At 43.5% G+C, this 12332-nt stretch overlaps 1 protein-coding gene across 1 annotated transcript; it reads left to right on the top strand.

Moving 5' to 3' along the window:
- Window positions 1–5733: 5733 nt before the first annotated feature.
- Window positions 5734–12100, top strand: COX20 (cytochrome c oxidase assembly factor COX20). Its single transcript, XM_090263416.1, has 4 exons — window positions 5734–5823; window positions 10883–10997; window positions 11107–11170; window positions 11831–12100. Exons 1-4 carry the CDS (start codon window positions 5782–5784, stop codon window positions 11961–11963), a joined length of 354 nt encoding a protein of 117 aa, XP_090119542.1. The 5' UTR covers window positions 5734–5781; the 3' UTR covers window positions 11964–12100.
- Window positions 12101–12332: the final 232 nt, after the last annotated feature.

Raw genomic sequence — 12332 nt, 5'->3', positions numbered from 1 at the left:
AAGGTATTCACTTGGGTGAAAAAAAACTATAAGGAAACACAAGCAAGCGGTTACCTTAATGGTTACTTGGAGGGAAGGATGTGCTGGAAATGAAGTATGTGCAAGCCCTTCTTAGTGGCAGGAAAATTCTGTTTCTTGGCCTGGGTAGTAGCTAAAACGGTGTTATAATGATCCATTCACATATGCCTTGTAATTAAGTATAATATATTAATATAATAATATATCAATATTAAATTAATTTTTAATTTGATAATATCAAATATTAATACATGCTTGGAATTCACTGTTATGCATTCGTTTTGGCGTGATTTTCTGTATTTGTGCTTTGTTTCCCAACAAAAAGTTTTTAAGTAATATAAATAAATTGCATGGCCGAAATTTGTATACTCTTCACAGCAACGCAAACGCACAGTGAGTTTTTGTAACTGTTTTTACACTTAACCTTTATAGTTGATAATATAATTATAATTACTGGATTGGCCACTAGGGTGCGCTCTTTGTTGCCACAGGATCCATGCTTATATTGCTAAAAGGATTTTAAATGTTTACAAAGTGCCACATGAGTATTAGGATAAAACAAGCGATTACTAATTGTCCTTCCATCACGATCTGCATAAGTGTCAGCGCTGGCAATTTTTATTTGGACAATTAGATGCCACCTGTAAATACAGTGTACAAACTGACAATACTGTAGCTCCCTCCTCCTTTAAAGGTCCTAATTTATTTAGTAAGTTACTCTGATAAAACCTCATAAACCATCATAACAAAACACTAAGGACTAACACGTGGAGAATAAAAGGTGAAAACTCTTCGAGAGATTTTCTAGTCAGAGATCACAGCCCACTGGCGGTGGAGATGGAAACACCTGCAGACCATTCACAGCCTTCCCTCAATAACAACACAGAGCAGGCGCCAGGTGGAGGGCCAGAGAAGAATGAGAGGTGGTTTTGAAGGGCCGAAGCTTCACAGCAGGGGTGAGGCCAGTCATGACAGCGAACCCAAGAACCCTCTTCCCTTATGCAGACTAGAAAGGGCTGCTGTTCATAGAATTGTATCTGTGTGCGCCCAGGCTATGCTTGACAGGCCCCCCTCTTAGTTTAGAAAGAGTGGTTCTCCTGTAATAGCTGCTTATTTTTTTTTTGAAGTGGGGGACAGGTGATACTGCCTTCTTTTGTGAATAAATCATGGGCTTCAGATGCTTTGGGTTGCTAATGAGTTGTTCACCGGCTGAGTCCTGGTCAGGTGGCTCAGTTGGTTGGAGCGATGTCTGTGCGCCAAACGGTGCGGGTTTGACTCCCCGTCAGAGCACATACCTGGGTTGCAGGTTTGATCCCGAGCTGAGCACGTACGGAGGCAACCAACCGATGTTTCTCTCTCTCTCGCCCTTCCTCTCTCTCCAAAATCAATAAATATGTCCTTGGGTGAGGATTTTTTTTAAAGCTTATGAATTGCTCGAAGGTTGAGAAAAAAAGATACCTTGAGCTTTAGAATTTTTCTACAAGCTGCAATAGATAGTAAAACAGTAAATCTTAACCTTTGACCCTCATTGTTAGTATGTCATTTTGCCCTGCCTCTCCAGCCATTCCAAGAGTGTGACAGTGTCCATGGGCATATATATGTGTATAAATTTATAATGTCTACATTTATGATAATGAGAATGATTCATTCTGGTTACTTTTTGAGATTTCATGTTAGTGCATTAGAGATACGCTGGGGTCAGATATACCTCCCACTATGATGACAGTGTCTTGGCAGTAGAGCTGGGATGCCGACTGAGTGACACCATGGCTCTTCCCTTATTCCTGAAGCTTTTTAAGGGTCCCATATCTGACTCCCAAGCCAAAATCCAGCCTCCCTCATTCTAGGACATTCACAGGTGCCTCAGGAACACACTCTATTCTGGGCTGCCACCCCCCCACCCCCCCACCCCCCGCCAGCCTGGTGCCCCAGCTGCACCCTCCTGCACCCAGAATGCCTCCTCCACCCGCCTCTTCTGATCCAGGAGCGGTGGTTAATTAAGCACATGGGCTCTGACCTTGGAGAAAACGGAGTCGCAATTTCAGTTCAGCCACTTTTATGTGATAAGAACAATAATAATGTTGACATTTTACAAAGCGAAACACTCCCCTGTAACCGACGCCCAAATAGAGAAACAGAACAGCCAGCACCCATCAGTGCTGCTGCCTCTCCTTCACTGACCCCACCACCCAACTTCTAAACTAAGGATTTAAATGCTAACATACAGCCTATACACTTTCCCACCTGGTTGTTTCCGCTCAACCTTCCATTTCTGAGATTCACCCAAGTTGCCACATTAGCACTTCTTTTGCTCTCTTGCCCCTGCGGCATTCCAGGTCGGGTTGTTAACAAGACAGCTGCAAGGAACAGGCTGGCTGCTGTGTGAAGCGGTAAAAAATAAACACGCTGAGCCTCTCCTGAACTGGGGTGAAACGGAGTTCTAGACTTAAATATTACACATGGTGTAAAGCCATTACTGACAGGTATCATGGCGGAATGGAAAAGAATATAGGGCTTTAGACAAGACACGTTTGTAATTGAATTCGGAAGTTTTTCACTTCCTAATAGTGTGACTCGGGCAGTTACTTGACCTTTTTGAGAATCAGTTCCTTCATCTGCAAAATCGTAATAAAATATCTCACTCATTTGGCGGTAGGTAGAGATGGTTACCCGAGATGTGTCTGCGAAGGCCCTGGCAGGGTGCCCAGGACACAGAAAGGTGAGTTTGCACATGCCCGGACCACATTTGGGGGGCAGGAGGAGAGCCGGTCTAAAGGCAGGAACCCTTTCTCTCTGGGGTGCATTTACTCAAGGTATTTATACAAACATGTTATCTGGAAATATTTTTATTACAAAATGAACAAAGGGCAGAGGAAGTTTTTGTTTTCAGAATGCTTGACCAACTGAAATGAATGCATCGAAGTGCATATCCAGCTGGTGGTATAGCCACACAGAGAAAGACTAAGGCATGGCACTGCCTGCACACCCCTGGCGGGTATACTCTCAGGACAAAAAGCAAGACAGATAGATAGATAGGACAAATAATTCTGTAAATATCTTAGGAACCAAGATTTTCAGCCCAAGAGACAGGAGTATAAAACCCAGAAATGTAAAAATCCTGTAACCCATTAGTATGTACTGTTGTATAGCAGGCAGTAGCTGTCTGCTGAAAAGGCCAAGAAGCAGTGACACCTAATAGCAATGGGCATCACTAGTGCCCAGACTGTAAAGGTTCTCATTTGAATAGCAATACAAATTCATGGTTTAACAAAACTTTTCTTTCTACTTCTCCCCAGAGAAAGAGCCTAGGAACAGTGGCACCAAAGTAACCCTGAGCAGTTTTTGATTTCCAAATGTTCTGCCTACAAAGCAAAGAACAGAAAAGGAGAGAGAGAGGGAGAGAGAGAGAGAGAGAGAGAGAGAGAGAGAGAGAGAGAGAGAGAGAGAGAGAGAGAGAGAGAGAGAGAGAGAGAGAGAGAGAGAGAGAGAGAGAGAGAGAGAGAGAGAGAGAGAGAGAGAGAGAGAGAGAGAGAGAGAGAGAGAGAGAGAGAGAGAAGAGAAAAGAAACACCTTTTTGGAGAAATGGTTGAGTCCAAGTCCGCATCAGAAAGTGAAAAAGATGTTTTCCAGGGACATCTTTTGGATTAATGAAAAAATTGACACTTTTTGTGTCAGTCAGAAAGAAAATGGTTAAAAGGACTGCTGGGCAGCCTTTAAAACGAATAAGCAAATCTATAGGTATTTACATTAAAAAGTTTCCAAGATTTCTTAAATGGTAAAAAGTAAATTATTGAATGAAAATTACATAGTGTGGCCATTTTGATATGTGTGTATTATATAAGGACACGTGTATACATATATATGGGGGCAGGTATGGCATAAAGACGTTCACTTTTACCTTATATTCCAGTGTTTTAATTAAGAAAAAGAAGAGTTTAGAAAGAGACACATCGAACTACTGGTTGTGTTTACCTTAAAGAGGGGAGAAAAAGGCTGAGAGGGAAAGAGATTCTTACTTTTCACTCTATAAACCGTGAAAATGAATAAAAACATGCAAGTATTTTGCAAGTTTTGTAAAATTAAAATTAATATGAAAATCATGAGAATACTTTCAAAGACAAATGAAATGGACAACTAAGTTTACCCTAGCAATTTTCAAATCACAATTAAAAATAAAATAAGATGGCTTGCCTAGTAGTTTTCCAGTTCTCCTTCGTTTACAACATAATTAGGAAATACTTCAAAAGAATTCCTCAGTCCTTTATGGAATATTACTACCTTGAACATTACCTTCCAACCAAAAGTTGAAAGCATAGTTAGTTCAAGAATTTCAGCGGAGAACTCCAAACTGGCAGTATACCACGGGTGGGGTGACTTTTTTTCTATTTCCCAGTAAATATTAAAGCATTATGTAATTTGTCTGCAGCTGTCCAATTTCCCCAAAAGTTAATCATTAAAAAAAATAACCCGTTACATATATCATAAATTGTATATTTTATTGGGATTGTAGAAAGGAATTAAATGATTATAAAAACAAGGTCATTACACAGAATGAGAAACCGTTCAATTAATGAGAACTAATATAAAATCATCCTCGCCAGTCTTACCCAGCACTTTGTGTGCCAGGCAGCCGCTCATTCAGGAGCAGCATGAGTTTGCACAATGACACTCTCTAAAGCCTAAACATTTCCCCAGGAGTGCACTTTGAAATAAACACTAAACGTGAGCTATAAAGGAGACATACGGTAATCACAAGGACATTTACCTTAGGGTGAATAGAAAAAAAAAAAAACCACTGAAAACGGAATTGCATTCTATGTAGCGTGATGAGCCACTGGCTTGACCCTTACACCAGATCAGCACGCACCCATTTCCGACTGATCTCACGAACCCGCACTGTTTCAGGTTTCACGTGAATTCACAGTCGTAGGAAGGAGGACACCGTGGACCACCACCTAACATTAATTACGCAAGTTGCACCTTTTGCTACTTAAACCCGTAAGTCCTTCAGCGCCCTGGAGGGGCGAACGAACGTTCTGACGCAAGCTCAGTAACGAACCGCTCCCTCCATTTTGTCCCCAGTCTCCTTTAGGAGAACCGAGTGGTGTTACTTTAGAGCCCCTAAGTACTGGAAGTAAATGAAAGGTGGAGGGGGCGGGGGCACGATCTGCGGTAGCTGGCGCCCGCGGGGACACGGCTACGGCCCCTGCTGCCGGGGGCAGCGGCCCGGAGCACCCAGGGCCGGAAGGACAAAGGACACGTAGGGGACGCGGGCCGCGAGCCGCTGCGGGCCCACTTCCGGGCTGGGGCCCGCGTGCAGGACAAAGCGGCGGCGGCGCGCCTGCTCCCTCCGTCTCCGCGGCCGCGGCGCGCGCCCGGCGGCCGTGCACGAGCGCGCACGCGCGCGGGCGACGGTTAGAAATGGCGGTTGGGATGAAGGCGGGGGTTGGGGAGGGAAGAGGCGCAGTCTCGAAACGCCAGGGCGCTGTGCTGCCCACGCCCCGCCGGTAGCCCGAGAGCGGGGTCGCCTCTGGAGCCCACCCCCTCCCACGGTCTCGGCCACCGGGGCGGGGGAGCCGCTGATGGAGAAGGCGTGGCTGGTTCAATGAACAAAGGAGACGACCCGAGCCGCCCGAACCACTGGGGCCGAGAAACGTTCCCTAAAATGGCGGCCGGCGCGCAGAGGGGCGGTGCGTGGCTTGCTGGGCTTCCGCTGGCGGCGGCCCTCGGCGGGGGCGGGGCTGGAGGCGCCGACTTGTCCCCATGACCGCCGCGCCGGAGCCCGGCGAGCCCGGGAAGGGGAAGGTAACCCGGGGCGGTGGGGAGGGCGGGGGCGAGCGGGGCGCGAGCAGGCACCTCTTACGGACGCAGCATCTCAAGCCGGGAGACCCGAGTCCCGTGCACGTGCCGTTGGCTTCCTTACCGTCGGGGGCGTGGAATCTATTAATGTGCCCCTCACCCCACCCCCCCGCCGATATTGTCTTCCTTGCCAGGACAGAAGTGTCCAAAACTAGCAGGAAGAGGGACCGGTACTACTGATGGCCACTGGAAAACAGCTGACGATCCGGGGTCCTTGGGCGGAAGGCTTTGCTGACCAGGGCCGCGCACTGTCGTTTACTAGTGAGGGCAGATTTGTAAGCTCCCCGAGGACAGGGGCTTGTCTTCAATGCTTTGTACTTCGTATGTTACTTAACGTGGAGGGGTCCCTAAATGCTGAGGAATGGGAGCGTGGTTATATTCCCGTGATCCTACATGCAGAGCAGGAGCAGCAGAGGAAAGGAGGGCGATTTCTCCCGTTAACCTTGCTTTCTGGACCTGGAGGAGTGTTGCAGTGTTGAGTGTATGCAACCAACAGCTTCCGCAGCTGGTCATCCTGTCTTCCTGCCCTGCTCTCCTAGGTCCACCGGTAAATGCATCACTCCACCTCTGCTTAAAATCCAGCCTTGGGAACACATTGCTGTCCCCTTGGCCTGTGATAATACAATGCCGCCACCTAGCCCTTAACTGCCCGCCCTGGCTTCTCATACTTTCCTCCAGATGTTGTAGAGCTAAACTAGGCTCTCTGGTCTCCCCTGAAGGGCCTCCTGACCCCCAAAGCAGACTGAGGAGCTTCTACACCCATCTCCCCGTAACTGTGTCATTCCACCGTTTATCATACCAGAAGTTAATGATATGTCTTCTCTTCCTCTTGGGCTCCTTAAGAGCAGGGAACCCAATATATATTAAGGGATCAATCACGAACAATTAAAGACGCACTGTGTGCCAAATTGCTCCTATAGTTTTAGAATATCCTCCAACCAGCTTGGAAATTTTGCTCACTTCCAAGTTCTTGCTTCTCTGGGCGTTTTTCCACCCATATTTGGCCAAGATAGCAGATCATCAAATGGTTAATAAATGTTGGATAAAATATTTTCCGTATTTAGTAACAAATTTTGTCAATTTATACAGCTCTTGGTGCCTTTTGTTTTTAGTGTCTTATATACTATTTGGAATATGCTTAGTGTAAAAAATGCACCCTTGTTTGAAACTCCCATATTGCAAACACGACATTCTAGATCGTTTTGTGAGAACACTGGGATACTGAGTGGGGCTTTAATCCCTTTGTTTCTGATTGTCCACTTTGATGGGAGACAACTGCTGTCATGTAATGGTCATAAGGGTGGCTTAATCCACTGAGAATTGATAAAATAATGCAATGAAAGATAAAATGATCTATTTAATTTGTCCATCATTAGCAGAATACTGTAAAAAGCTCTGTAAATAAATTGTTCATGGAACACTAGTACCTACCAAAGCTCATCAGAGAACACAATAACAATATGATATTAAGCTTAGTCTGAATTAGCAACCCAGGGTAATGTCAGAAAAGGAGGCTTGCAGTTAAAACATTTTTTTCAGTGATCATTTCCACTACAGAGATCTTTAGAATCAGCAAAACTTCAGATAAAAAGGGGAATGGTATCAAGCTAGCACCCCTGCTGGAACTAGCCCTTTAAAACTTTGAGAAAGTTTAAAATATGAATTTGGTACATGCTTCCCAGGAAAAGTGCTCTGGTTAAGTTCCAAACTTATTAATTCACCCATTCAAAAAAAATATTAAGACTATGTACTGTTAGGCACTAAACCAGGTACTTAGGTATAGCCATGATCAAAAAACAGGCAAAATCCGTCCTTATTCACACTCTGCTGGGGGAATCAAGCAAAAAAGGAAGTAAGGATTTTCATTTACTGAATCAACCAGGCAAAGATCCAGGAGGCAGGTGGTGTTCCAAGCAGTAACGATCTAGGTGTGTGAGAGGAATGGGAGGTACATGCGAAGGGCAGGTGCCAGAGCAGCGAGGGCCTGCACCGAAGTGAGTGCATATATTATTGAAGGCGGCGGAGGGTGTAAATAGGTAATATGTTATCTTAATGGAATCCGGATCTTTTAAGATGCCATGACAGGGTGGTAGCAGCAGTGAAGGTGAGTAGTTGGCTCAGGATGTATTTTGTTCCTTGCAGACTTGCTGATACAGTGGACATGGGTTTGATGGGGAGTTGGCTGAGTAGTGAGGCCTGAAAAAAATGATTTGGAAATACTTATTTCAAGGTGCTTATTAGACAAAGAAGAGGTGTGTCAGTAGGCAGATGAAACTAAACCTCGGGGAGGATCTGAGTTTGACTTGTGTGTTTGGGAGTCGTCATGTAAGTGGCATTTAATTGAAACCGTGTCACCTGGGAAGAGCCGGCATTTCAGTCCTTAGATGTTATCAGAGGACAGCGACAAAGCTGCCAGCCAGTGAGAGAGGAAACCAGAACACACTGTCGTATTTGAAACCAAGAAACTGTTTCAAAAACATGGCTACTTGTGCCACATGCTGCTATAGGGGACTCTGGGTTTTGTAAAGTGGATGTCTCAGTGTCGTCTCAGGGTGCGCGGTGCACGAGCGGCACACAGAAGTGAGCGAAGTGAAAAGCGAAGATAGGTGTGCAAGCGGAGCAGCACACGTGTTAGCAGTGAAGGAAGGGGAGCAGGAACAAGGGGTGGTTCCTTTAGGCTTGGGAGGAACAGGTGTGAAGAGGCGGGTTTTGTGTGTTTCTAGGCTGAGTATTAGAGGGGAAAATGATGCAAATAAAAGAAGGGGTAACTGTACAAGCATCCTTGAGAGGAACCGTTAAGATTAAAGTAGGAATGGAGCCAGTGTGTCCTTTAACAAGAGGACAAACCAGATGGGCACCGAGGCAGCTGCATCTGGCCGTGGGAAATGAGGTGGTTCAATTTGATCTATTTCCTGTAAATTATTAAACTGACGTTCTGGCTTAGAAACCTTGAGCTTTTCTTTAGTTCCATGAAGGTAAGCTGGAAAAACTGCTTTTCTATATATAAACTTAAAAATGTCTACCAAAAAATCAACCTAAAATTTCCTTAAGTTTAAGGACTTAAAATTCAATAATGACAAGTTAAACTAGCAGGCTAATTAGGGAAGAGAAATGTTGATTTCTGTTTAAGAATCTTACAGTTCAAATTTCCTCATCAGTTTATACTTGCTCCTGAAGTTAAGTCTAAACCACTGGTTTTCAACACTTTTTTCATCCCAGGGCACCCATCAATTACCAAAATTCTGTGGCACACCAAAAACTATTACTTCTTACCAATCTACCACCACCTAGGTATAATCTTGACTCATTCACACCAGACTGGCTGTTGCCTTTTGACAATCCGAGGGAAGAGGTCAGTGCCCCGTATTAAAAGTCAGGTATTGCAGGTTCTGAAAATTCCTGCAGTACACCAGTTTAAAATCACTGGTCTAATTCTTTGGGTGAGAATGCTCTGCTAGTAGAGGGAAATGGCCGTCTTAAATTTTATTCATTCTTACCCATTTTGATATACAATTAGGCATTCAGTCTTTACTCTCTAGGTGTGTGACCTTTGGAACACGATTCCTCTGTGAGCTTTGCTTTTTTTCATCTATAAAAAACATCTGAAGGGTTAAATGATGCAGCAGAAACAGGCTCTTGGGAGTGGTTCAGGATGACTTCCCTCCTGGCACTGGCAGTACCTAACAGCCTGGCTGCAGACCCTGTGCCCGTTTCGGAGACGACCTCATAGAGGTCATGAGAACTAAATATATGGGATGTTTGTGAAGGGCATGGCACTAATAACCTCCTGCCAGCCCTATACTGACTTAGCCCGGCGTTGGTTTCTCAACCGTGGCACTGGGACATCACAGCAGGTTAAGTCGGAGGTGAGGCTGATGATGTGTTGTAGAATGTTTAGCCTCTACCCACATGCTGGTTCTAGAAGGTACCATTTAAAATAGCATATGTAGTTTCTGTAAAATGTTTGTCTTTAAAAACAATTCAAATCCCCGAACCTCTTTTTCTTAATACAAATTTTCGTATACAATCTTTCAAAATTAAAGCCTGATGTTAATGAAGTAACATTTAGATGTGTGAGGGAAGGGTGGGAGGCAGACCAAGGAAAAGTGGAATAGAATGATCCAAGAGAATATGTAACTTTTGCTTTATTATGAACTAGGTCACATTCTCTCTTCCAGCAGAAGCTTGAGCCAAACCAGCAAACACAGGAGAAAAATACAATCAAGAACATGTTTGTTTCAACCTTTAATCTGACATCTTTTCCCCATTTCTCCTCATCCTCTACTCTCCTCCCCCTTTCAGTTAAGGTCTTGCCTCACATTCTACCGCCAATAAATGGACAAGTAGCTTCCCTTTAAAAGCTACACTATACTGAAAACCTGCATTTTATTAAGATACAGAAAAGGGTGTAAGTTTTCTCCTCTATTCAATAGAAATGCTATGATGAAACAAGTGTGACTTTTTCTTTAATGTCTGTCCTGCCCTCAATTGAGGGCCACAAGATAAAATCAAATGCAATCTTGTCAGGCAAGGAAATAAGAGAAGTCCTACGGCCCACGCTTATTTTACATGACATTTATTCGTATCAACAATTGATGTTCACCTCATTAACACCAATAAAGGAATTTAAAACAGCAGTATACTAACTCTATAAGCAAATACAGAATAACTGTGCTTATCCCACTTCCGTACCCCCCCATCAAATTCCACACAGCTCATAAAATGTCTTATTTCCAAACCAGTTGATTATCAAATTACTAATGCTGAAATTTAATTAATTTAGGTAGGTTATCTTATTTCTCGGGACTTTCTGGTCTATTACCTTCTCATGGTTTTCCACTTTTAAGATGCAGTTTGTTCAGACTGGATACAGAAAAAGATGTTAGGAGTAAATGTAAATGGATTGATTCATGGTCATCACATAGCACATGTTCTAGTTTAACCTTTGCAAAAACAGTGATGTACAGTATTTGTTGTTCAATCTAGGCTCTCTATTTCATCCTAGCCCTTCAAGCTCCTAGGAATTTTAGATGTCCAGAACATTCCCTGTGCCCGGGACTCTGTATTATATGGTTCCTTGGGATCGGTTGTGGCTGGCCTTGGACATTTCTTGTTAACTAGTGAGTGTGTTTTTCTTTCTGTGTGAGTCACACACACCCATGTATGAACATTTATTTCCTAGATAGGGCAATAATATGTCCTGCGTAATAATTACAGTACTTCTGACAGGTAGAATTAGAAGATCCTGTGACGTTGGAGTAGGAGGCTTTATCGTGGTGACATTAGGATGCTGGTATGTGTGCTGACTATTCAGGGTCCCCAGTTATACAATAAGTTTAGCCAATGCGAAAGCTCCTGCTCTTTTCAGAGCAATTTCCCATTGGGAAGTTCCCACCCTCTGTAGTTTAATGGGACTTATAATTTTTTTAAAGGATTTTTTAATAGAAATTTCTTACAAAATATTGCTGGAATGCCTTAAATCTCTGTAATGTGCATGTACTCACTTTATACCATTTGTCTAATGAACAGATGACTGCGTGGCAGGAGACATGCCATTACCAAGTTACGGTTCACACCTCACTTGGGAAGGCCTCGGCCCTCCACCTACCCCAGCGCCCAGTTCACCGCGCTTACAGCAGCACATCTGATGTTCCTTAAAGAACGTGCTCATGCTGACACAGTGTGGATGACTAGCAAATCTATTTTCCTGAGCAAAAAAGCCAGACCCAAAGTACTGGTTCCACTTACATGAAGTTCTACAAGGAAAATTAAGCTAAGGTGATAGAAATCCTCAGTTCATATAAAACATACCTTAGTAATAGCACTCCAAATTTAGCATGGGTGTATTTTCAGTCTCAAGGTACTCATCTGTAAGCATTCCTAAATTTTGTTACTATAGAAATGTTTATAGGAATTTTATATTAATGACTTATTCATATTCTTTTCTTCAAAGGTTCCACTGTAGGTATAATCATGCAAAGCTACGAATCCAGGAAAGAATCGCCAGAGAAGGAATTAAAAATAAGATTTTATATGAAAGTACCCACCTTGATCCTGAAAGAAAACAAAGCAACAGCAGCAACTGAACAGGGTCTCGAGTATAGAAACCCAAATACAACTCACTGATGTCAGTGTGAACACAGCTGAGATAAAACTATGCAAAACATCACACGTACCATGTGAAGGCTTTCGATCAAGTAAATAAAGGATGTGTTAAGTTGTAGTCAGTTTGTGAATTTATTCTGGCCCTGTTAATATACACCAGTATAGTACACAGTGGACCTGTCATACTTAAGTATAAATGCTGGCATTTTAAGAAATAACAGAAGTCCCTCTCTATATCGCAGTTCAATTATCACAGCCTCATTGCACTGCAGGATTTTTTAAAATATATTTATTTATTGCAGATTTTTCGCTATATCACGGGATTTATCCGGTACTGTATACCTATGTTA

Source organism: Furipterus horrens, unplaced genomic scaffold (assembly GCF_987537825.1).
Source record: "Furipterus horrens unplaced genomic scaffold, mFurHor1.1.pri manual_scaffold_15, whole genome shotgun sequence".
Lineage (NCBI taxonomy): Eukaryota > Metazoa > Chordata > Mammalia > Chiroptera > Furipteridae > Furipterus > Furipterus horrens.
Note: the sequence above shows the minus strand (reverse complement) of the source record. Positions and strands in the feature narration are given on the sequence as shown.